The sequence below is a fragment of the Euleptes europaea genome, chromosome 3 (genome assembly GCF_029931775.1).
Source record: "Euleptes europaea isolate rEulEur1 chromosome 3, rEulEur1.hap1, whole genome shotgun sequence".
Classification (NCBI taxonomy): domain Eukaryota; kingdom Metazoa; phylum Chordata; class Lepidosauria; order Squamata; family Sphaerodactylidae; genus Euleptes; species Euleptes europaea.
This window is the reverse complement of record NC_079314.1, coordinates 9,174,860-9,200,042: the sequence shown is the minus strand read 5'-3', so window position 1 is coordinate 9,200,042 and position 25,183 is coordinate 9,174,860. Positions and strand designations below refer to the sequence as shown.

Here is a 25,183-nt window from a genome sequence, read left to right as displayed (position 1 = left end):
CAGAGCTCTGTCCCTCCTCCCCCAGCCAAGTTTTTCCTTCCAATACACCAACCCACAAAGCTGCCTTTTACTGACTCAGACTGCTGGTCCATCCAGATCAGTATTGTCTGCTCAGGCTGGCAGTGGCTCTCCAGGGTCTCAGGCTGGGGTTTTTTGCATCACCACCTGCCTGGAGATGCCGGGGAATGAACCAGGGACCTTCTGCATGCCAAGCAGATGCTTTGCCACTATTTTATTTATTCTTCTTTCAATTCTTTAGAGTCCCAGCTTCTCCCCAGCCGGCACGAACGCACATGAAAATGCCTTGTACTGAATCAGGCCCCTGGCCCATCCAAGTCAGTCTTGTCTAGTTAGGCTGGCAGTTGCTCTCCAGGGTCTCAGGCGGAGGTCCTTCTCTTCACCTACTGCCTGGTCGTTTAATCTGGAGGTGCCAGGGATTGAACCTGGGACCTTCTGCATGCCAACCAGATGCTTTGCCACTGAGCCACCACCTGGCCAAAAGCGTGTGTGTGTGTGGGGGTAAATTTGGGGCAAGGCACCAGACAGTACTTAACGTCCATATTTCAGAATGAGCCTCCTTGGAGGAAGTAGATAGAGACTGGTGGAATTTTTCTCCCAACAAGAAGCAAAATTGTGGGGGCCCGATCCAATATTCTTCCTGTACCAGGAGCTGGGTGTTAAGGACTGGGGTGAAAACTCCTTCTTTCCTTTCTCAAGTTTGTAGTCCTCAGATGTGGTGAAAGGTTTTTTTCTTTGGGGGGGATATCCAAGTAGTCTTGCCTTGGAAAGGGTGGGACTTGGGCAAGGGTTTTCCTGAAAATGTTGGTTGGAAGGCTACTGAGTAGAAATGGGACGCAGCCCCTAGCGCATTGTGGGAGGTTTTTGTGCCCCAGAAATAGCTCTTGTGGTTGCAAGAGCTTCCCACTAGTACGGGGCTTCTGAACGGCTCCCCCCAGTGGCTTCTGCTTCCTTTGGCCCTCCTGCTCGTCCCTCTTCCCCAGGTTCCGCTTTCTCACGTATTCTAAATAAATCCTGTAGCAAACAAACAAACAAACAACTGGGCCCAGAGCTTTGCAATATTAATGTATTGTGCCAATTATGTAAATTAATGCCTGTTTGCATACATTAGTTTGGACGCATTTTCTGGAGGAAGAAAATAAGGATTTTTTAGGCTTACAGGCCTGCTGTGTGTGATAAATTCCTTTGGTTTGTGATCCTCCCTGTGCCTCAGTTTCCCCCAGTGGCTCAGACCTGAAGAGCGCTGGATACCTTGGCACTTCCCCATTCCCCGGTAGTGTGTGGGCTGCATGATGTGCGTGAGTCATCTCGGTGGCGTCCTGTGGTCTGGACTGGGGGGGGGGAAGGGGGGAGCTGGTGTGGGTGGAGGAGGTGGTCTGGAGAGAGGGTGCTGGATTTAGAGGGCCTCTGATTCTCTGGCACTACCATGCATTTTCTCCCCACACACACACTATTGCATGGCAAAAGCAGAGGGAGATCTCAGAACAGGAAAGCAGTCTCTCTGTATGGCTCCCTGTTCCTTGCCAAGCTGGGAGACAGGAGGGTGATTGGGGCAGCTCGCCCCCCACTGCCCCCAGCATTGCCCCCCAACCGCTCCCTGGTTTGGGACCTGAACTATGACAGCAGGCAGCCCTGCAGCTATTTATGTTTTTGCATGTAATGATGCCCCTTGGAACTCAGGGCTGGAGGGGGCTTGTGGGGGGGAAGCAGGCATCTAGAATGCTGGAAGTGAGTACCATAATATGAATTATGGGGGGGGGGGGCTGTGGCTCAATGGAAGAGCCTCTGCTTTCCATTCTAGAAGTTCCCAGCTCCAATTAAAAAAGGATCAGGCGGTAGGTGATATGAAAGACCTCAGCCTGAGATCCGGAGAGTGGCTGCCAGTCTGAGTAGACAATGCTGACCTTGATGGACCAATGGTGGGAGGAGCTGTGGCTCAGGCGGGGGGGGGGGGGGCTGTGGCTCAGTGGAATAGCCTCTGCTTGGCATGCAGAAGGTCCCAGGTTCAGTCCCTGTCATCTCTAGTCAAAAAGGACCAGGCAGTAGGTGATATGAAAGACCTCTGCCTGAGACCTCGGAGAGCTGCTGCCGACCTGAGTAGACAATCCAGCCCTGTGGCTCTTTAAAAGTCAGTTCCCTGCAGCTGCTGTGTCACATAGATGACATACGTTGAGAACCTGATTACTTAAAAGTCGTAACATCTCATTTGAGCTTAAGAAAAGGGATATTTCTCCTCTCCTCCTGTGGTGGGAACTGCTGCCCATTTTCAAGGGGCGGTGAGTTCCACAGGGACCGCGCTGCTTCCTCAACCCTGATTGAAGATCTCCTGTTTTTGTTTCCTCCAAATAATAGTCGGTAATTTTCCCAGAGTCCAAACCTTAACATCTCTTTCAAACGTGACTATCATTGATCCTTTTGTTGCGGTCATTAATTCCTCTATTTCTCAAAGGGCGTGGAGAAAAGACTATTCCACAAGGGGAAATCTACCTCTTGCTTGAACTTCTCTTGAACTTCTTGGGCCCCCGGATTCCCATGCCGTCAGCGAAAGTGAAATAGCTCCTAATTACGTCCTTCATTTATTAATTAGTCGGTGATGGCTAGAAGTAGCCCCCCATCCACCCTCGGATTTAATTATTTCTCTCTACCTCGTTGCTCTTAATTGTAACAAACTGTGCGGAAGAGCAGCCCCGAAGTGATTTCTTTTTCTGGAAGCATCTTCGCCCACTTGCAGAGGCTGAAGCAGACTGGCCTGTTAACCCCTGCGTGGCTGGGCTCCATGAGATGCACACTTTTGGGTTGACCACAGGCCTCTTATTGTGGCAGGGCCAGGTTTAAAGCTTGGCATCACAAGCACAGCGGTGACAGCAGCCAAAGCTCAGTCAGGGATGGCCTGCGCCGGCCGGATCTCATCGAGCGCCTCAAAGGTTCCTGGCTTCGATTTCTTCCCTTCCCTTCTGGTGGGAGATAATCTCAAAGCTCTGACCCACCTGATTTTTCATGGGGAAGTGCGGTGTGGAGCAAAACATGTGCAGAGTGCCTCTCCTTTCTCCAGGGAGCATTATGAGAGGGAAGGCATTATAGGAAGAGTCAGCCCCTTTCTTACATGCCCAGGGAAATGCCGATCACCACTTTGGGGTCAGGGAGGAATTTTCCTCCAGGCCAGATTGGCCAGGGATCCTGGTTTTTTTTTTTTTTGCATTCCTCTGGGCATAGAGTGGGGTCACTGGGGGAGTGGGGGTGGGGAAGTAGTTGTGAATTTTCTGTGTTGTGCAGGGGGTTCGACTAGATGACCCCCAAGGTCCCCTCCAGCTCTGTGTTTCTAATAGCAACCTAAAGATCACACTTTATCCCCAGTTCCTTTTCTTTTTAGACCCGGCACCTTTTTCCCCTCGGAGGGATGGGATCCCTCAGGGGCTCTCTTGTTTTCCCCACTACAGCATTGTCAAGTGGTTAAGAGACTGGGCTGTGAGCCATGCCATTGCTAGTTCAAACCCCATCCTAGCCCTGTCCTCGCTGGCTGGGCAAGCTTTGGCAAGGGGCTTGTTTTTCGTCTTGGTTGCCATCCCTTCCCCCATACATGATTTCGAGGTTTCCATCATGACCTACTGGAAGGATTGCAAAGAGATTTACGGGCAAGACTCCGAGCTCTTACAAACGAGCTATATAAATATTAATTTGGGTTGCAGGCCTTAATCAGGAGATGGATGAACTGAAAGTTTGGTTGATTAATCTGGGAGGAGAAATTTTAATCGGCGCGGCCGTGAAATGAAGGCACATTTCTTTCCCTCCTGCATCTCGGTCTGTACTGTGATGGGCAATAAGAAAAGGGAATCTTATTGGAATGGCCCTTTCTGTCTAAGAAAGAGTGCTAGCTCCATCCTGCCTCCCTTTTTTCAAATTAGATTTTATTTTTCAATTTGCATTTCCTTCAGTGCCTACGCTGAGCTTCGGCTATGTGTGAGTGCACTTTGCTATTTATTGTATTTGTTTTTATTTACTTCATTTATACACCCCCCTTCTCTCTTCCAATGGGGACCCAAGGTGGCTTACGTAATTCTCCTCCCAGTTTATCTTCACAACAACCCTGTGAAGTAGGTTAGGTTGAGAGGGTGTGACTGACCCACGGTCACCCAGCCAGCTTCCATGGCAGAGCAGGGATTCGAACCTGGGTCTCCCAGATCCCAATCTGACTCTAACCTCTATACCGTGCTGGCTTAATCAGATGCAAATTCTTTACTCCATTGGCGTTATTATCATATATCACATAGTAAAGGGGTGGCATGAAAAGCCCCACCCACAGAGATTCCCCGCCCCAAACAAGGAATGCGGAAAAATGTGACTTTGTGAATTAACCCAAAGAAAAACCTTCCCAAAGAGGCCTGGTTGAGGACTGAGCATGCTCTAGGAGGGGAGCTCAGCCTCTGCAAAGCCTTGAGAGCTTCGAGGACCCCCACTCTCGTGACTCCTCGGGGGTCCTCTGCTTATCTGTCCTGGCTATGCTGGCACCGCACCATTGCATTGAGCCGCTGTGATCAGGGCCCCCGTTATGCTGGGTAGCTGCCAAAAGCAGCTGTTGGGGGATTGGGTCCAGAGTTATGGTTGCCATCCTCCAGGTGGGGCCTGGAAATCTCCTGGAATTACAACTGATCTCTGGTTGACAGTCATCACTTGTCTATTACTTTTTCATTTAACATTGATTCCACTTCTCTTGGAGAAAATGGCTGCTCTGGAAGGTGGACTGCATAGCGTTAGGTCCTTCCCCTCCCTAAATCCCACTCTCCCAGGCTCCACCCTTGAATCTCCAGGTATTTCCAAACCCTGTGACCAGAGTTCTGGGGAAAGGGGGCCTAATCCCCCCCCCAATTCCATTTCTCTAATCAGAGAATCCACGCCCCCTCCACTGATTTAAGTCCTAGTACAGGAGGAAAGACCCACATTTTGCCTGCCTTTTTCCTTTTAACAATGGAGTTTAAAGCCCCTGGTGGGCATTTTCTAATGGGGAAACAATGTGAAGAGTGGATTTCCACCCCCATCTCACGGTGGCCCTGATCCAGATAAAAAAAAAAACCACTATGTGTTTGTTTGTTTGTCTTGCAGGTAACTGACAAAACTTGGGAGCTTCAGTTACATTTCCACAAAATATTTTCCCAAGGGGAGAAAACAAAAACCCTAAAGAGATGGCTGGAGAAGGACTGAGCATGTGGCAGGAGCAGAGAATGTTGAGCTCAGTTAAATGAAGGGAGAGGAAAGGGAAGGGAAATCCGGCCCCAGAGGGTGCCGAGAATCCCGGGGTGGGGAGGCAGCTGCCCTTCTGAGAAGGAGCTGTGGCCTGGCTGGTCCCCAGTTCAGATCTTGCCTCTACCACAAACTCGCCAGGCTGCCTCGGGGGCAGTCCGTTCTCTTTCAGCCCAGCTTCCACTCAGCAGTAGGGTGCTAATCGGGCCGGCCTACCTCACAGGGCTGTCGCAAGGACTGTAACAAGATCATGTGTAGGGTTTCCAGCTCTGAGTTGGGAATTACCAGGAGATTTGGGGGGGTGGAGCCTGAGGAGGGCGGAGTTTGGAGAGGGGAGGGACTTAATGCCATAGGGTCCAATGGCCAAAGCAGCCATTTTCTCCAAAGGAACCGATCTCTATGACCTGGAGATCAGTTGTAATAGCAGGAGATCTCCAGCCACCACCTGGAGATTAGGAAATCAAAAGTCTGCACTTGTATAAAGCTCAATAAAGCACATACAAAGCACTTTGCAAGCAGTTATATTGTGAGGTGGAGCTCTGAAATGGGGATTTTACCGGAAGCCCATTGCGTTTGAAATCTGTTCCATGCTTCATTTGGACATTACCATTCTGGATTGTCAATTTTTGTGCACCTGATTTTGTTGTGTATATACACTTACCTGATGTAAATTTATCGCATTATAACAAGTTCTTGCTCTGTATTTATATCCTTGGGATATTGCTTTGGTGAGGCTCCACCTCACAATATAACTGCTTGCAAAGTGCTTTGTATGTGCTTTATTGAGCTTTATACAAGTGCAGACTTTTGATTTCCTACTCTCCTATTTTGTACTTGTAGCCAGTGTTTGATTAATAACCACCTGGAGATTGGCAACCCTAGTCATGTGGGTTGGCGCATTGAAAGCTAAGGCTTAAGTATTGCTTCTAAATGGGGTGATGAGAGAGAGAGAAAGAGACAGACAGCAGGGAGTCTTCCTGGCAACTCTGTGGCCCCTCCGCCTGGGCTCCCCGTGCGCCTCCATCTTTGGCTGGTGCTCCGGCCTGCGCATGTCACACTGGGCTGGAGTGGCATCACACTGAGTGGGGAGATGTTTGTCAGGACGTTGCTGAAACTGTCCAGGAGCAAGGCCTGCCCTGCCACGCCCCCCCCCCCATCTGCCCATGCCACCAAGAAAGGCCCTGAGGCTTAGACCACTACGCCCCCTTACAACCAAACCTCAAACGCCCATGCTCTACGCCCAGATGTGCACAGGTCAGCCACAGCCATTCAGTGGGGGAAAGGACGGCTTCTCTGGATGCACTTACAAACCCTGGCTGAGATCCCAAGGGTTACTTTAAGCACATTTTATTTATTTAAATATTTAAAGCTCTTCTGCATCCCTCTCCCAGCAGTTTTTTTTTTTTTTTTTGCTCCTGGTTGCAAAATCCAGTATCCCGAGTTCTCCATTTCCTTTCCCACTTTTTCTTTTTAAACAAACCAAGCTTCTAGTTCTTATGGTTGCAGAAGGAAGCCTGACACTGTGAGGGCCGGTGATATCTCCGCAGTTGGCAGGGTGTGGGTGGGACGATGGCCAGAGGGTGGGAGGAAGGGAGGTACCCCCTCCCCTCCCCTTAGCAAGGCAGAGAAGATGATGGGAAGGAGGCAGGGAAATGCAGAGACTTGTCCTGCCTTACAGCCGCCTGGCTAGGGGATCTTGGTGTTCTCGGCACGGGCTTTAAAGCTTTGTTTGATGCCTGCAGCCCCACCGGCGTCTCCCCGTAGGTCAGGCCCCACGCAGAACAACATGATTGTCTGCTCCCGCCTGTCTTTTCTGGGTTGTTTGCAAGCGGCGCTGGCCTTGGAGCACAATTGGATTTGCGCTGGGTTGTTTTGTTCCAAGACCTCGAGTGCTCCCGTGGTTGCTTTTCTTCTGGGTGGTTTCGCGCTGTCGGTGGTGACGGAGATGCTCAGGAAAGCAAAGGGGTGCTGGGCTCAGGCAGGGAGGAGGCACAGAAGAGGGAGTTTGTGAGTCAGCCTTGGCCAGGGAGGGAGGCAGCGGGCGGGCAAGTGAGTGGGTGAGCGTGCCCGTCACTCTTGGGCATCGCGCGTAGGCAGGGAGAGCCGGATCCTTCCTCAAAAGCCTCCAAACCTGAGTTCTGTTTGTTCTCTTACCTGTCCATCTCCAGATTGTGACTGTAGGGTCCTTGGGGCAGGGTCCTGCCCTCCTTTGCCTTCCGTTACTTGGAAAGCATTGAATAAACTGAGGAGCAAGGGGAGGATTGTGGCACCTGAAAAGCAAACCCATTTATCACGGCGGGAGCTTTTAAGAGCCGGAGCCTGCTGGGTACGATGAAGGAAGGGTTGCCCTCAGTTGACAGAGATATAGACAGATAGCGGAAGGATGGCCGGCCTGAATAAAAAGAAACGGTCTCGTGGGGGTGTTGCATTACATTGCAGCGTGCAGATGAAGCCAAGACCCCCCCCTTCCCCCGGCAAAGGAGAAAATGAGCCTGATCCGTGCCACTCACCTCCACACCGGCTGCCCCATTTACCTGTTATGGTCCCTATTTTCGCCACTTTTTACTCCCGTGGATAGGGTTGCCAGGTCCCCCATGACCGCCGGCAGAGGGTAGGGGGGTAACGTTGCCAGATCCAGGTTGGGAAACTCTTGTAGATTTGAGGGCGGAGCCTGGGGAGGTGAGAGACCTCAGTGGGGTATAGTGCCATAGAGTCCACGCTCCAACGCATCCATTTTCTCCAGGGGAACTGATCTGTGGAGTCTGGAAATGAGCTGTAATTCCAGGGGATCCCCAGGTCATTGTGTGGACAAAAATGAAGGAAGGGGGGAAGACCCTCAGCCTGAGACCCTGGAGAGCTGCTGCCAGTCTGAGTAGACAATACTGATCTTGATGAACTGAGGGTCTGGTTCAGTATAAGGCAGCCTTGTGTGTGTGTTCATGAGAGGTTTCCACCCCGTGCCCTGGTCACAGAGGAGCTTGGGCAGAGAGTCTTGGAGTGGACGTGGGGCTCTTACATGCAGGGCCTTTTTTTAATCTGTCAAGTGACAGAAAGGCTCCTGGCACAGAGGCCTGCATGACTTCTGACCCGCCCGGCTCAACGCAGCTCACCAGCAGGGGTGGACCGGTCCTTCAACCGGCCGGGAGAGTTCCTGGTGGTCTGGTGGCCAAAGGTGAGCTGGGCAGTGCCCCCAGAGCTGTGAAGGGAGCGGGCATCCTCATTGCCCCATGGCAGGAGTCAGGAGGAGTTGGGTGAGCTAGACTGGCTGTAGTGGTTAAGAACGGTGGTTTGGAGCGGTGGACTCTAATCTGGAGAACCAGGTTGGTTTCCCCACTCTTCCACATGAGTGGTGGATGCTAGTCTGGTGAATCTTTGTTTCCCCACTCCTACACATGAAGCCAGCTGGGTGACCTTGGGCCAGTCACAGCTCTCTGAGCCCCACCTACCTCACAGGGTGTCTGTTGTGGGGAGGGGAAGGTGATTGTAAGCTGGCTTGATTCTTCCTTAAGTGGTAGAGAAAGTTGGCATATAAAAACCAACTCCTCTTCTGCTTCTTCTGCCCCTGTCCACTACTGGCTGGGTTCAAGCTCCACAGCACTGGGGCTGCCCCTCGGCCCACTCGGTTTGCACCAGGGCCATTTTAACAATCCAATTTTTGTCCTGCTCTCCAGCCATGTGCAGGGGCTTGGGGGGGGGGCTCCTCCAAAACCTGACTTGTCCTGCCTGTCACAGCATTGTCATTGAGAGTGTGGTGTAGTGGTTACAGTGTCGGGCGAAAGGCTGGGAGACCCAGGCTCAAGTCCTCCTTGTGCCACAGAAGCTCGCTGGGTGACCCTGGGCCAGTCGGACACTCTCAGCCTAACCTACCTCACAGGGTTGTTGTGAGGATAAAAGGGGGAAGAGGAGAATGATGTCAGCTGTGTCGGGCCCCTGTTGGGGAGGAAGGCTGGGTATAAAAATGAAGTTACTAAACCAGTTATTCTTTGAACGAGTGCCTGGTGTGGTACGGGAGAGCCCTCAGAGGCTCAGTTCCCTGCCCCAAGGAGTGTAAAGTTTGCAATCCAACCTGTGGAGAGAGAAAAGGCTGGGGCTGGATGTTTCTCTTGCACATGACGGGACTTCTTTGTGGTTGGGAGACCACTGGGGCTTGATGTGTTCCTTTTTAAAAAAATCAATGTTTGATATTTGGTAATTTGAGATGAATTAAGCTGATAATTGATGTTTACCAGATTCTACGCCTTGTGTTTGTTCGTTGGTATTTGATCATGAAATATTCATCTCCTCTGATGTTTGCTGGCAGCGGTTCTGCACCGCTGCTTTTGATGTTTCCGGCGTGGCTGGCGATTGGTCAGTCCTCAGACAGAAAGGGGGGGTTTGGTCAGTTCGTGGACAGATCAAGGCCTGTTTGAGAGAATGGTTGGAAATGCCGGGACAAACCCCCCCCCCCCCTTGACGGGAGTGGAGTTTAGGGACACATGGCGGCGACAGACAGCAGGTTTGTCTGCAGGGGGCTCCCAGCAGCCCACAGACGCCAGCTGTTAGCTCCTGGGGCCCACAAGCTGGGTCATCCCCGCTCTGCTGCCAGTCAGCAGCTGGGTTGCCAACAGGCCTGGAGAAAAATGTCCTGAAGCTTTTTTTTTTTTAAATGGCAATCACATCCCCTGGTAAATAAGCCTGTTAACATGACGGGACAATTTTTTTCCTCCAGGCAGTTGGCAACCTTGGATTTGCTAATATGGGGGTATATATTTTAAGTTCTGTCGGGGTATCTGTGTTTCTGTTTGTGAAGTCTAATCCCCTGTTACAGTTATCATAGAGAGATGCATAAGGCACTTCCCAGTTAAGCATGGAATATATTGATTTGCAGGGGGGAAAACAACCCTGGTTTTTCCCTAGTTTCTTCCCACATGGAAAAGTTTGACAAAAAATGAAGGGGGGGGGGGCAGGCACACTGCCTCCGAACATGGAGGCTCCATTTAGCCATCCTGGCTAACAGAGCATAGTGTGTGCTTGGTGGTATAACAAAGACAGAATAGGGGAAAGGATGCATGTGGTTTGTTCCCCGTAGTTTCCCAATGGCATTTGCATGTTCTTTGCAAGGTATTGTTAAAGCACTAAAATATTCTGAAGGAACAGGCAATGTCAACAAGGCTGAATCTTGAAAACCCGATTTGTGATTCAGAAAAGGGTGGCTTAGAAAACAGATGACTGAAGACAGAGCGGGAGGGAAGCTTATAAGACGATGAATGGCTTGGGGGGGGAGGTTCTCCCCCCACTTTCATAATACTGGCCCTGGGGTCATTCAGCGAAGCTGATTGGCAGCGAGTTCAGGACAGACAAAAGGAAGTATTTCTTCCTCCACACGTAATTAACTTACGAAATTCAATATGACAAGATGTTCTGTGATGGCCTGCAGCTCGGATAGCTTTGAAAAAAGAGATTAGACACAGTCATGGGAGGGAGGAGAGGTTGGCGCATGGCTTTTTGGCCGAGAAAGCTAAATAGAACCTCCATGCTCAGAGGCAGTGTACCTCCGAGTGCCCAGTGCTGGGAGGGGAGGGCTGTGCCCCTTGCGTCCTGTGTCTCAGTGCTTTCCCAGAGGCTGTCAAACACAGGGCGGCCTCTCTGCCTGACCGGCTGCTTTTCCTATGTTAATCTTGGCTCCAAGCTCCTCTCTGATTCCTCAACGTCTCTCTTTTCTTTGGTGCGTCTCTGCAGCGCCTCCCGCTGGCGACACCATGGAGCGCCTCCTGCTGTCCGTCCTGGTGCTCTGCAGCTTGGCCCGGGCGCAGCTGTGCCCCAAGCGCTGCATGTGCCAGAACCTGTCGCCCTCCCTGGCCATCCTTTGCACCAAGACTGGCCTCCTCTTCGTGCCCACGGTGATCGACCGGCGCACTGTGGAGCTGCGCCTGACCGATAATTTCATCACCGTCGTCCGCCGCAAGGACTTCACCAACATGACCAGCCTGGTGCACCTCACCCTCTCTCGCAACACCATCAGCCAGATCCTGCCCTCCGCCTTCGCCGACCTGCGCGGCCTGCGCGCCTTACACCTGGACAACAATCGCCTCCTCTCCATCGGCGGGGACCAGCTGAAGGGGCTGCCCAATCTGCGCCACCTCATCCTCAGCAATAACCAGCTCCAGGACATCTCCCCCGGAGCTTTCGACGAGTTCGTCGGCACCTTGGAGGACCTGGATCTCTCCTACAACAATCTGGTCCAGGTCCCCTGGGACACCATCCAGCGCCTCAACAACGTCAACTCCCTCAACCTTGACCACAACTTGATAGACTACGTCCCCGAGGGGGTTTTCACCAACCTCCTTAAGCTGGCCCGTCTGGACATGACGTCCAACAAGCTGAAAAAGATCCCTCCGGATCCCCTCTTCCTCCGGATCCCTGTGTACGCAAAGTCTAAAGGCTCCCCACTTTCCTCGTTGGTTCTTAGTTTTGGAGGGAACCCCTTACACTGTAATTGTGAGCTGCTGTGGCTCCGGAGGCTCACCAGGGAGGACGATCTGGAGACCTGTGCCTCCCCGTCGGACCTCCTGGGGAAATACTTCTGGACTATCCCCGAGGAGGAGTTCATTTGCGAGCATCCGGTTATCACTCGCCATACAGGGCACTTGGTGGTGACTGAGGGCGAGGCGGCCGTCCTTCGTTGCCGTGGAGCCGGAGACCCTGAGCCGTCCATCCACTGGGTGTCTCCAGAAGGCAAAGTTGTGGCCAACACTTCCCGGACCATCTTCTATGACAACGGCACCCTGGAGATCCTTATTGCCACCATCCAGGACACCGGGGTCTTCACGTGTATCGCCTCCAACGCGGCAGGGGATGCCACCACCTCTATCGAGCTGTTTGTCAACCCCTTACCTCACCTCTCCAACGGCTCTGCCCCCAAAGTACCTGCAGCTGCAGGGCCCTCCGACATCCTCACGTCGGCCAAGGCTCTCCTCCCTTCCAGTGCCAACGAGACGGGGGCCTCTCAGGACAAGGGAGTGGTGGCCTCGGAGGTGTCGTCCTCCTCGGTGCTGATCCGCTGGTACCCTCAGTGGCACGTCCCTGGCATTCGGATGTACCAGATCCAGTACAACAGTTCCTCCGACGACACCTTAGTTTACAGGTGAGAATTTCAAAAGGGTGGGTCGTGGGTTTCTCAGACTTGGAAGGGCTTTCTTACTCCTATCAAGGTTTAGAATCGGCAAATGGTTTTCAAGTCAAGGGACCAACAGAGATGGTTTGCCATTGCTTGCCTCTTATCTTACTTGGTGGTCTCCCATCCAAGTACTAACCAGGGCCAACCCTGCTTAGCTTCTGAGACCTGATGAGATTAGGCTAGCCTAGGCCATCCCAGTCAGGACAGAGACAAACAGAGGTGGCTTGCCATTGCCAGCCTCTGCGTACAGACCCTGGACTTCCTTGGTGGTCTCCCATCCAAGTACTAACTAGGGCTGGCCCTGCTTAGCTTCCAAGATCTGACTAGATCAGGCTATTTAGGACAGGGCTACATAATTGTGTGTGTATGTGTGTGCATGTAAAGTGCTGTCAAGTTGCAACCAGCTTATGGTGACCCCGTAGGGTTTTCAAGGCAAGAGACATTCAGAGGTGGTTTGCCCTTGCCTGCCTCTGCCTAGCAACCCTGGACTTCCTTGATGGTCTCCCCTCCAAGTACTAACCAGGGCTGATCCTCCTTGGCTTCCGAGTTGGGGCTAGCCAGGGGCATTCAGGTCAGGGCAGAGATGGAACAGAGGTGGTTTGCCATTGCCTGCCTCTGCGTAATGACCCTAGTATTCCTTGGGGGTCTCCCATCCAAGTCCTAACCAGGGCCAACCCTGCTTAGCTTCTGAGATCTGATGAGATCAGGCTAGCCATCAGGTCTTGGATGGACAGGGTATGAAATGGAGGCTTTTGGTCTTCCCGTAGGGCAAAGGTCCCAGTGAGACGTTGTCTTTACATCTAGCTGCGCTGCCTCTTAGAGCATGCTCTGAACCAGGATGAAGCAATGTGTGTAATGGGGGGGGGGGCGCTACTCAGGGTAAGTCAGGCTGGATTTCGAAAGGGCCAGATCCCCAGAGGCAGGCCTGCACGTACCCCTCGTGGATCCCTTTCCCCATAGGTCGCCTTCCAGTCTGATTGGGAAGAGTGATGTCCTGCCCCTGGAGCCATGGCTCCAGCGAGGCAGAAGCCTACCCCATCCCCTGGGGTGGGGTCCTTTGTGGCAGGGAGAGCAGCTAGTCTCTCGTTGTGATGAGCATTTTGCAGGCATGCAGCGGAGGGGTGGGTTCCGGGTGCCTATAATCCTATAGTTCTCTGCTTGAGATCAGGGTCTCCTCACCTAGGGCTGAAAGGAAGGACGCTCTCCCTAAGCCCTCTTGTGCTTCATCAAGGTCTTGCTCTCCATCGTTCCAAGCTGTGGTGTCTGCCCAGTCAAGGAAATCGAATCTGATGAGGGATCCCCCTCTTTTCTTTTTCACCTGCAGAGGTAAAGGAAAGGGGCTAGTCTGGTTCCAGGAACGAGCTGGGAGGAAATCTTTTTATGCAAACACCTGCTAAACTCTCAGAGGCCGATCTTAGCTTCTTTGCCCTCTGGCGCTCGGGGAGCCCCGAAGCAGACCCAGCTGCGTGGCTTCTGTGAAACAGGCCCAGGGTTAATTCACTCGGACCTCTTTTCTTAATCCACCAGAGCACAAGCTGAGCCGTGAGGCTGCGTGCACAGTTCACGAGGCCAACAGGTTCACATGCTGATTTGTGCAGATCAAGGTGATGTTTAAAGGCACGGAAACATAAGAACATCAGAAGAGCCCTGCTGGATCAGACCAGCGGGGGTCGGTCTAATTCAGCATCCTGTCTCACACAGTGGCCAGCCGGTTCCCCTGGAGGGCCAACAACAGGGCAGAGAGGTTGAGGCCTTCTCTTGATGCTGCCTCCTGGCACTGGGATTTAGAGGTTGACTGCCTCTGAACATGGAGGTTCCCTTTAGTCACCATGGCTAGTAGCCACTGACAGACCTCTCCTCTGTAAATCAGTCTAATCACCTTTTAAAGCTGTTTTTGGCAGTGACCGTCACTACGTCCTCTGGCAGCCAATTCCACATTTTAATCATTTGCTGTGTAAAGAAATACTCCCTTTTGTCCCTCCTGAATCGACTGCCCATCAGCTTCATTGGATACCCCTGAGTTCTAGTATTTTGGGGGAGGGAGAAAATTTTCTCTTTGTCAGCTTTCTCTACCCCGTGCATCATTTTATAAACCTCTATCATTCCCCCACCCCCCGTTGTGTCTTTTCTAAACGGAAAAGTCCCAGAAGCTTCAGCCTTTCCCGATAGGTAAGGTGCTCCAACCCCCTAATCACCTGTGTCGCCCAGGAACAAGTGAGACGCTTTTCTGATCCATTGGCAACCGGATCCTGCGGTCTGGAGGTTCCCTTTCAAATTCAGGGGTGCTTTACAAGATGGCGGAAATGCCCGTCCTCTTGTTTTAAGAAATAAGGACCATCGATTGCGGCACCACGGCTTCCAGATGACTATGCAGCTGTTGTGAATTCTGTGTGCAATCTCATTATCCGTTGTGGTTTCTAGTGGATTAAGGGAAGCGGCTCGAGTGAATCAAGCTCAGCAAAGAACCTCCCTCCCCACGGGCGTCTCCCCCAAAGATTTTTTGCAGCCTGCTGTGGGTCTGGGGACTCCCCAGTGCAGCCAAGTTCCCAACACACTCTTCCCCCGCCCAGGATGCCATTTCAACCTTGACTCTCTGCCACGCCTGTGAACAAGCACCGACTACCCATAGTGCCTCGGATGTACGGCTCTTGGCCTTTTGAAGTAAGGCTCAGATAATGTTGCCTTTTTACCTTCTGAAATTCTCCTCTCTAGAGACTGAGAAAGAATAATTTATAAGCTGCTGGAGCAGAGGAATCGCACACCGTGATCAGTGGAGGCATGGGGGTGGGGAATGTCCTTTTCATCTCTTGCGCATCCTTGGATTGTGCTGAGTTATCCTTGGCGGTGGGGAAGAGGGGGCTGGGATGCTGGAGAGTTGGCTTAGGTCAGCAGAGATGGGCAGGCACAAGATGCCATGCTGCCATTCTGCGGGTTGGCAACCAAACTGCAGAATGGGGCGCTGGGTGCAGAATTAATCATTTCCTAAGAATCTCAGTTTATCGTTTTTTAAAAAATTTTTTTAAAGAAAGGTTAAGTTTCTAGTCTTCACCGTTCCAGTGATGAAACTGGAATGGGTGAAAGTCATGGTTTTGGGCCTCATTGCAGGTGCCTTGGGATGACATGGAGGTTTTCTGGTGTCCGAGGGGGAGGGGGGCCGAGGCCGGGGGCGGCTTCCATGCCCGGCAGCCTGCTATTAGCAGAAGCAAAATAAATTATGCAAAGTGAGGGTAATCATGCAAATGAGCTTGATTTGCAGCATTCAATACAGGTCACTGAATCTGGCTTCTTTCTTGTCGCTATGTTTGGGTTTCCTTGCCAGAGAATTTTTATTTTCACTTTCATGGGGAGTTCATACAGCACCAGCTAAGGATGGTGTTCCGGGAGAGGGGCCGGTAAGCTACACTGTGCCCAAAGACCCTCCCCTCTAAAAGCCTATTCAACCTAGAGTTGCCAACTGCCTGGAGCAAAAAATGCCCTGTCCCTCCAGCAGAGGTTTTAATGGGGTGTTACTTACCACCGTGCCCATGAAAAGCTTCAAGTGCCCGTTTCCACGCATGAAGACTCTGTTAATGGGATAGGACATTTTTCTCCAGGCCTGTTGGCAACCTTAGTTCTGCTTCTTCCCCTTCATTGGACCCAGCAAGTCCCTTTCCCTGACATGCTAGCTTTCTACGTACAGAGAAGGTTTTTTTTAGTTGGTTCTTGTAGGTTATCCGGGTTGTGTAACCGTGGTCTTGGAATTTTCTTTCCTGACGTTTCGCCAGCAACTGTGGCAGGCATCTTCAGAGTAGTAACACTGAAGGACAGACACTGTCCTTCAGTGTTACTACTCTGAAGATGCCTGCCACAGTTGCTGGCGAAACGTCAGGAAAGAAAATTCCAAGACCACGGTTACACAACCCGGATAACCTACAAGAACCAATGAACTCTGACCGTGAAAGCCTTCGACAATATTTTTTTTAGTTCTTTTTCTGTGTCTATGGAGAGGAATTCGGTCGAGTATTTCTCTCAGCCAGCATGGTATAGTGGTTAAGAGCAGTGGCTTGGAGCTGTGGACTCTGATCTGGAGAACTGGGCTTGATTCCCCACTCCTCCACATGAGCGGCAGGCGCTAATCTGGTGCTAATCTGGTGAACACTCTTCCCAAATTAAATCCGAGGTGCGTTATATTGAAATCTGAAGAATAAGCACCATCCTTCAAAAAGAAACCTGCCCTCTGGGTTTCTGTATGATTTGCTGAAGAACCATTGGAAGGAGGGAGGCCCAGAACAGAGACTCATGTGGAATGCAACAGGCAGCCTCCACTGAGGGCAGGACATTCTGCAGCATCTCTGCATTGCTAGTGACTGAATGGTCTGATCACAACTGATGCAGAGTAACCCACCCAGAGCCAAGGCTGATTGGAAGGAGGCATGATGGGAAAGGTAACTCATGCAGTGTCACAGTGGGCAGCCTCCTTGTTGGGTTTTTGGGTCACAGGAGCCTCTCATTAATTGGTTTCTTTAGAAGAGTGCAACCCCTGGCACAAGTTGGCGAATGTGGCTGTCCGCTGAGATAATCTTCCTGGCATCATCTCAGTTGGTCACTGGAGCTGGGAAGCAGGTTGAAGGCCTAATCCTGGAAGTATGTGGGTTAGGGCTGCAGTCAGTTGCTAGTGCCAAGGGGCAGTGCGCTCAGCACATGCTCAGGATGCTGCCTACTTTAGGTTTAGTTTTTACATTCTGGGGTGAATCCCTGGCAATGTGGGGAGGGGGGCCCTGATTACCAAAACCACTTGTCTATCACAGATGTATTCTGCTCTTTCTCTAAAAGGCTCAGAGTGGTGCACAAGGTTCTTCCATCCCCATTTTCTCCTTACAAGAACCTTGTGAGGGAGGTCTGGCTGAGGGGGAGAGAGAGAGAGAGGCCCAAGGGGACCCAGCACTGGCGTGTTGGGTGCAGAGCAGAGTAGATCCCTGCCCCAGGCAGCTTACAGTCTTCATTGAATGAGCAGAGCAGGGGAGGCTGGGGGGTGAAGGAGCTGATGAAGGAGAGGATGCCGAGGGACTGAAAGGAGCTGGCAGGCACCTGCACCTAGACTTTGGGGGACAATCACACCCCCCCCATCTTTTTCATCTGCTTTCCTCACTTTGCATTCCCACCCCTGCATCCCTGCAAGCTGCTGCTGAGCGGCTCTCCTTATTTGTCAAGACGCAGTGAGGCTGTGGGGAGGAGTCCCCTGGGTCACCCCCTCCGCACTCTGGCAGCTGGCCCAGAACTAGCCTGCTGGCCGGAAAGAACCCACTGATGTGAAGTGACCTACTTAAAAAAGCAGGACTTCAGCACCACCATGTTGTGTGTGTGTGTTTGTGGGCTGGAGGCGCGTGAATGCAAACTCAAGAGTGTGTGGTGTGCAGCACTGGAGGGGGGGATGTGGACTGAGCCAAGGAAACCCTTTCATCCAATGCGGAGTAAACGCAGACCTCAGCATTCTTATTGCTCCAGGGCTGTGTGGTGTAGTGGTTAGCAGGCTGGTCTGGGACCCACTGGACCTGGGTTTGAATCCCTACTCTGCTAAAAAGCAGGCAGATCATGAGAGGGAGGGCACCTTGGCCATCCTCTGGGCATGGAGTCACTGGGGGTGTGGGGGGAGGTAGTTGTGAATTTCCTACATTGTGCAGGGGGTTGGACTAGATGACCCTGGTGGTCCCAACTCTATGATTCTATAATTCTAAGATCCCTGGTTGACCCTGGGCTCTGAGCCTACCCTACCTCATGGGGCCATTGTGAGGAAAAGGAGGGGAGAAATATCTAAGTCAGGATCAAAAGTGTAATAGATAAGGCTGGCCTAAGATACTATATTTCTCCCAATGGCCTAAGATACTATATTTCTCCCAATGCCATAGGTGACCAATAGTGGGTGTTGAGCACTCACAGTCACATGTTACCCAGGAGATATAACCCGGCATACACTGGAATACTCTTGGGTCTCACCCGGGTGCCCTTAAACAGACAGCTGCTGCCAGCCAACGCTTTGGTTTGCTTGGGCTGCCGGGCCAATCCTGCATTGGTCTGATTAAAAGGGGTACGAAGGGATAATCTTTTTTTTTCTTTCAAATTTAACTTCTGACTCTCCACTGTCTAGATAAAATAAAATGGAATGGTCACGTGGGTGGAAACAGGGCTTAAGCAGAGCCAGGACTCAGCCCCGGAACTGTAGGTTTCCCCCTAGGACCTATTTTCAGTGTCGCCTCTGAACCCCGTCGTCATGTACAGCAGGGCTCCCCAACCTTTATGATCCTTTGGGCACATTTCAAGGCGTGGTGGTGAGCACCACCACACCAAAAATGGCTTCCCCAGGAGGTGGAAACAAACCAGAAATGGCTTCTGCAGGAGAGGGAGAGAAATGGAATACCGTTCCTTACACCACCTGGGAAGAAGGAAAGTCTGAAGGGGAAATTGGACCACACACTAAGGAAAGCCAAGGTGCTCACCAGTCCTGATCGTCCCATGGAAAGCCCTTCCATGTGAACGAGGGAGGCCGGCAACAGTGGCTGTACAGTGGTCCCCCTCGCTTTCTGAAAAGCTTGACCGGCGCCAAGGGAAACACCTGGGCACCCATAGGCACCATGTTGGGGAACCCTGATATACAGCATTGGAGAGCACAGCCTTGTGAATGGCCATTTGCCTGCTCACTTGAGGATTATAAGGCTTATCTCCTGCCCCCGGGTGATGAAGTAAGGAAGACTTTTTAAGTGGAAAGGAAATTACTTTTGTCATCAAGGTGATTTGCCGGACAGTGGTGTAGCCAGCACAGTGTAGTGGTTAAGAGTGGTGGACTCTAATCTGGAGAACCAGGTTCAATTCCCCATTCCTTCACATTCAGCCTGCTGGGTGACCTTGGGCCAGTCACAGTTCTCTCCGAACTCTCTCAACCATCTCTTGGGGCAGAGGCATTTCTAGAGCCGCTGGTGGGATAACTTCACAAGGTGCCTGTTGGGGGGAGGGAAAGGCAATTTGTAAGCCACTTTGAGACTCCTTACAGTAGAGAAAAACGGGGTATAAAAACCAACTCTTCTTCTTCAGGTGTACTAGTGCAAATTATGTGGGCTACTAACTTTTCAAACTTATTTGCAAGGCTGAATTAGTAGGTTTCTGTTGTAAGCAGACCACGCTTTGAAATATTGTACACGTTCAAAATTCAGTGCATTGCTAGCAAATGGATCAGGTCCAGATTTGGAGTGAAACAAAAAAAATAATAATGCCTTGAGTTGGGGGCAGGTTTCTGGTGTGCCTCATCATCAGGTACAGCCTCAGTATAGATTTGGTGAGTTCTCTGTCAAACGTGTTCCAAAAAGGTGTGCAAAAGGTCTTTCCTTATTTATACAGTTGAAAAAGCTAAAAACGAGAGTTTCTTAAAAGAAAAGTGTTATGGCAGAACAAAATTTTTATGACTGTCCTGAATTTGACATTTACGAGGATGTGATACATCGCTTAAAACTCTAGTTATACCTATAAACGAAATTAATTCTGTATCCCCCCCCAAAAGAAAAACCATCTGCTGTATACTTTAAAACTGCTTTCCCAAGAAGATGGGTTTACATGTCTGTAATCTGAGTTCCTTCCCAGCATCCCTTATTACGGATGCTGAATTTGTCAATACTTGTAATGAGTTGAGCTGTCTTGATTCCTGGGTGAGGCTTATCCAAAGGAGCAAGATGCTGCTCGATTGTCTGGAATCTCTCTGCAGCCCTTGAAATGTCGTTCCCAGGGGAGTTTTGCCGGAGGACCGGGAGAGACAGCTAGAAGGAGCTTTGGCGGTTGAATAGCCGGATTAGCTCCGGTGCTGTCTGACTTAGAGGCCGGCTTGCTCCCAAGCGGAAACTTTGCCTTGCATGTATATTTTTGTAAATGAGCAGCTGTTGCAAAGATACTGTAAGTCTCCATTTCTTTCTCGCCCGAAGGAAGCAAAGGCTGCAATCCAACCCTCACTGAACTTGGTGGGATTTGCCGAGAAGGGATGGGGCCGCGGGTGCTTGCCTTTGGATTTCCTACCACTCAGCGAAATAGGGACTGCTTAGCGTTCTGATTTCTACAGTGTATTTTTTTTGATAAACCATTCCATAAATATATTCAACAAATTGTTTTCCCCTCAAGGGAGAAACGTTTAGATTCAGTCTTTTGTGCAGTGCTTTCTTGGTCCTATTTATGGAAACATTTATATCCCCGCCTTTCCTTGTGGTTCAAGGCAGCTTACAATAATAGTTTAAAACATTTTCAGTTGAAAGGAAAAATAAAGTAGCAAACTCCAAATCCCCCCTCTTAAAAGATGTCTGCCATTCATAAGAATATCGGAAGAGCCCGGCTGGATCAGACCAGTGAGGGTCAATCTAGACCAACATCCAGTCTCACACAGTGGCCAACCTGTCCCTCTGGAGGGCCAACAAACAGGGCATAGAGTTAGGGTTGCCAGCTCTGGGTTAGGAAATACCTGAAGATCTGGGGACCCTGGAGAGGGCAGGATTTGGGATGGGGAGGGAACTCAGCAGGGGTATAGTGCCGTAGAGGCCGCCCTCCAAAGCAGCCATGTTTTCCAGGGGAACTTATCTGAGTCACCTGGCGATCAACTGTAACAGCGGGAGATCTCCAGGTGCCCAACTGGAGATTGGCAACCTTAGCATAGAGGCTGAGGCCTTCCCCTGATGTTGCCTCCTGGCACTGGGATTCAGAGGTTTATAAGAATGTCATAAGAGCCCTGTTGGATCAGACCAGTGGTCCACGGAGTCCAGCATCCTATCTCAGACGGTGGCCAGCCAGTTCCTCTGTAGGTTCTTGTAGGTTATCCGGGCTGTGTAACCGTGGTCTTGGTATTTTCTTTCCTGATGTTTCGCCAGCAGCTGTGGCAGGCAGTGTCCTTCAGTGTTACTCCTTCAGTAACTGTCCTTCAGTGTTACTCCTCTGAAGATGCCTGCCACAGCTGCTGGCGAAACGTCAGGAAAGAAAATACCAAGACCACGGTTACACAGCCCGGATAACCTACAAGAACCAATGAACTCTGACCGTGAAAGCCTTCGACAGTTCCTCTGTAGATCCAACAATAGGGCATAGAGGCCAAAGCCTCCCCCTGATGCTGCCTCCTCGCACTGGTATTCAGAGACTGACTGCCTCTGAACGTGGAGGTTCCCTTTAGTCACCATAGCTGGTAGCCACTGATAGACCTCTCCTCCATGCATCTGTCTAATCCCCTTTTAAAGCCACCTATGCCTGTGGCCATCACTACATCCCCTGGCAGGGAATTCCACATTTGAATGACTCGCTGTGTAAAGAAGTGTTTCCTTTTGTCTGTTCTGAGTCTACAAACCTCAAAAGTCCTGGCAGAGCCTCCTGAAGGTCTCTTACGAGGAGACCCCCCTCACCTCTTCAGGGAGCCCATTCGCCACAGCCGGAGCCACGATGGGAAAGGCCCAGGCTCTGGTCGATGTCGGAAGGGCCACCCTGAGTGGTGGGGTAGCCAACAGATGGCTGCCTTCTGGCCATAGTTGGCGCACATGGACACATGGAAGGAGACAGTCCTCATCACATCCATGGTGAAAAGCCAGTTTTGCTAAGCTCCAGGTAGAGACAGAGGCAAGGGGGGGGGGCTCCAAGAACTTACCTGGTTATTTTAAAGGCCAGTCTGCCCCGGGGTTGAGGCAGCCGCTTCAGATAGCGATTGTGGCAGGGTCGCCCATTAGTACAGGTAAGCCCAGCCATCCCTTGGGTAGGGTTGCCAGGTCCCCCTTCGCCATCAGTGGGAGATTTTTGGGGTGGAGCTTGGGGAAGGGCTTCAATGCCATAGAGTCCAATTGCCAAAGTAGCCATTTTCTCCAGGTGATCTGATCTCCGTCAGCTGGAGATCAGGTGTAATAGCGGGAGATCTCCAGCTAATATCTGGAGGTTGGCAACCCAGTGGAATAACTTGGGATCTGAGAAGCCCATCCCAGGAGATGCTGATGCGCACATCCAGCTCTTGGCTGCTGTGGGGCTGAGCCTCAGCTAGCCTCAGACCGTGGGCCACAGGTGGTCCCCCAGCATGGAGCTGGCTGAGGGGCGTCCCCCAGCCTGACCCTCTCCTTGCCTCCCACTAGGATGATCCCTTCCTCCAGTAAAGCCTTCTTGGTGAAGGATTTGGCCTCCGGGCGGGACTACAACCTTTGCATTTTGGCCGTCTACAACGACGGGGTGACCTCCCTGACCGCCACCCGGAGTCTGGGCTGTGTCCAGTTCAGCACCCCGCAGGATGCGCCCCAGTGCCAGTCGCTCCACACCCAGTTCCTGGGGGGGACCATGATCATCATCATCGGGGGCATCATCGTGGCCTCCGTGCTGGTCTTCATCATCATCCTCATGATCCGCTACAAGGTCTACAGCGGCCAAGATGAGCACAAGAAGGCCAAAGTCAGCAACGTCTACTCGCAGACCAACGGCAGCCAGCCCCCCGCCGCCACCCCCCTGCCCTGCTCGGTGTCCAGGCCTGAGGAGTGGGGGGCGGACCCCTCCGCGGCGGGCAGGGTCAGGAGGGACTGCAGCGTTCTCACTCTCGGCAAGGATGGCGAGAAAGGGCCCCGGGGCCACTCCTCGGACGCAGAGGAGGCGCCGTCTCCGCACAAGAGGAGGTGGTCACGGACTAACGTTGACCTCCACAACAGCAGTTCTGGCCCAGAGGCCTGCAGAGCAGAAGAGCAAGGTAAGCGCGAGGGATCCGGTCCCAAATTTCGTGAAGCAAGGGAACTTGTCGAGAGGGGTTTCTAAATGACGTCTGGGGGAGGGGTCTGTGCTACGGCAACATGGAGGAAGCAGCGGGACCCTGAGTGGGACCGGACCCCCAGTGCCGTCCTCTTTCTGCCGGGTTCAGCCAGCCTCAGGCCGAACGCTGGACTCTCGCGGGGGGTCTTCCTGCCTTCTTACAGGCGTAGGGTTGCCAGGTCTGTCTTCACCACCGGGGGGGCGGCAGGGGGCGGGTGAGATTTTGGGGCAGAGCCTGAGGAGGGAGGGGTTTGGGGAGGGGAGGGACTTCAATGCCACAGAGTCCACCTTTCAAGGCAGCCATTTTCTCCAGGTGAATTGATCTCTATCGGCTGGAGACCAGTTGTAATAGGAGATCACCAGCCACTACCTGGAGGTTGGCAACCCTATACAGGCAGCATCTGAGTGTTGGCAGTTCCTGGGTTACAGGATCTGTCCCCTGCCCGATCCCAAATAACAGAGAGACCTGCAAAGTCCTGGGCATTCTGAATGTTGGGTGACATTTTAAATAACTTTCATGGGTTTATTTCATGCTTAGTGAAGTTGGGTTCCCCCCCCCCTCCTGGGGCACTGGAGAAGATGTTGCTTTCTTCTTTGGGCTGAAAATTGTATTTGTTTTATTTATTTACTTTATTTATAATCCGCCTTTCTCACTGGGGCTCCAGGCGGATTGCACAGAGCAAACCGACACAGTCAGCAGCATGGGATGTTCAATGCACAATGGAATTGGATTAGGGTTGAAGAACCAATTAGAAGTCTAAAAAGAGAACTGAAGCAAAGCACAAGTATTCACATAACACATTAAGCAGTGCAAAGGCCACATAATAGGATCCTACTTACAGTAAACTATACACAGCAGGATCAGACCACAGTCCCTAATCATCTATCCAATACGTTTGTGGACCATTTTGTACAGGGCAACTCTATTACTGTGCAGAAATGCCCCCCTTGAATAATTCAGTTTTGCATAGAAAATTGAGAAGTGCCATAATGCGGTTGGTGGGGAGGGGAGGCAGCTGGCGATGGAGCCTACAGAAGTCAGCAGAAGGAAGGTGTGGGAAGGGGGTTGGGCCTTCGCTTGAGGACTAGAGACTTGATTTGTTTACAGGAAGAGGTCTACCAGCTGCAACTGCTGTTCCCCTTGCTGCACCAAAGGGAAGGAAGAAGCTGCACCAGTGGGACTTCTGCCTGCTCTGTGGCCATTGGAAGGACAGGCACATCCACCTTTTCTCTGGCCCGCCCTAACGTCCTCTCTTGTTTCTGCTGTTCCCCTTGCTGCACCAAAGGGAAGGAAGAAGCTGCACCAGTGGGACTTCTGCCTGCTCTGTGGCCATTGGAAGGACAGGCACATCCACCTTTTCTCTGGCCCGCCCTAACGTCCTCTCTTGTTTCTGCACAGATTCCCAACTGATGCCACCGGCTGGCGAGAGAAAGAACGGCAGCGAATGGACTGACGTGAAGATCTGAGCTCAGTTGCCCCCCCCTCCCCGCAGTGGGAACAAGGCCGGGCTATCTGGAACCCCAGGTATGGCACCACCTCCCTCCTATCACAGACAGGGTTGCCAACCTCCCAGTACTAGCTGGAGATCTCCTGCTACTACAACTGATCTCCAGCCGATAGAGATCAGTTCCCCTGGAGAAAATGGCTGCTTTGGCCATTGGACTCTATGGCATTCAAGTCCCTCCCCTCCCCAAACCCCGCCCTCCTCAGGCTCCGCCCCAGAAACTTCCCTGGTTTGAAGGGTCAACCCTGAGTGAAGAGGATGCCTCTGGGCGTGTGAAGAGTGCATTTCCTTCCCCAGTGGGGCAGTGTGGTGCACCTAGATTTAGAAGCATCCTTTTCCAGGCCTGTCCCTTCATGCAGGCTTGAACCTTAGCATGAAGACTTCTGGCACTTGAAATGCTCCGCTCCTTTTCTCCTCTCTTCAGATTTGCACACCTGGTGGCGGCTGCAGCTAAGCTCTCCTGGGCATCCCTCTGACCTCCTGGCCTCGAACTGTGATGGATCAG

General features: G+C 51.8%; 1 protein-coding gene across 1 annotated transcript; it reads left to right on the top strand.

Moving 5' to 3' along the window:
• The first annotated feature begins 10,991 nt into the window (after nt 1-10,991).
• LOC130475582 (leucine-rich repeat and fibronectin type III domain-containing protein 1-like protein) lies at nt 10,992-24,690 on the top strand. Its single transcript, XM_056847394.1, has 3 exons — nt 10,992-12,376; nt 22,516-23,114; nt 24,573-24,690. Exons 1-3 carry the CDS (start codon nt 10,992-10,994, stop codon nt 24,638-24,640), a joined length of 2,052 nt encoding a protein of 683 aa, XP_056703372.1. The 3' UTR covers nt 24,641-24,690.
• Nucleotides 24,691-25,183: the final 493 nt, after the last annotated feature.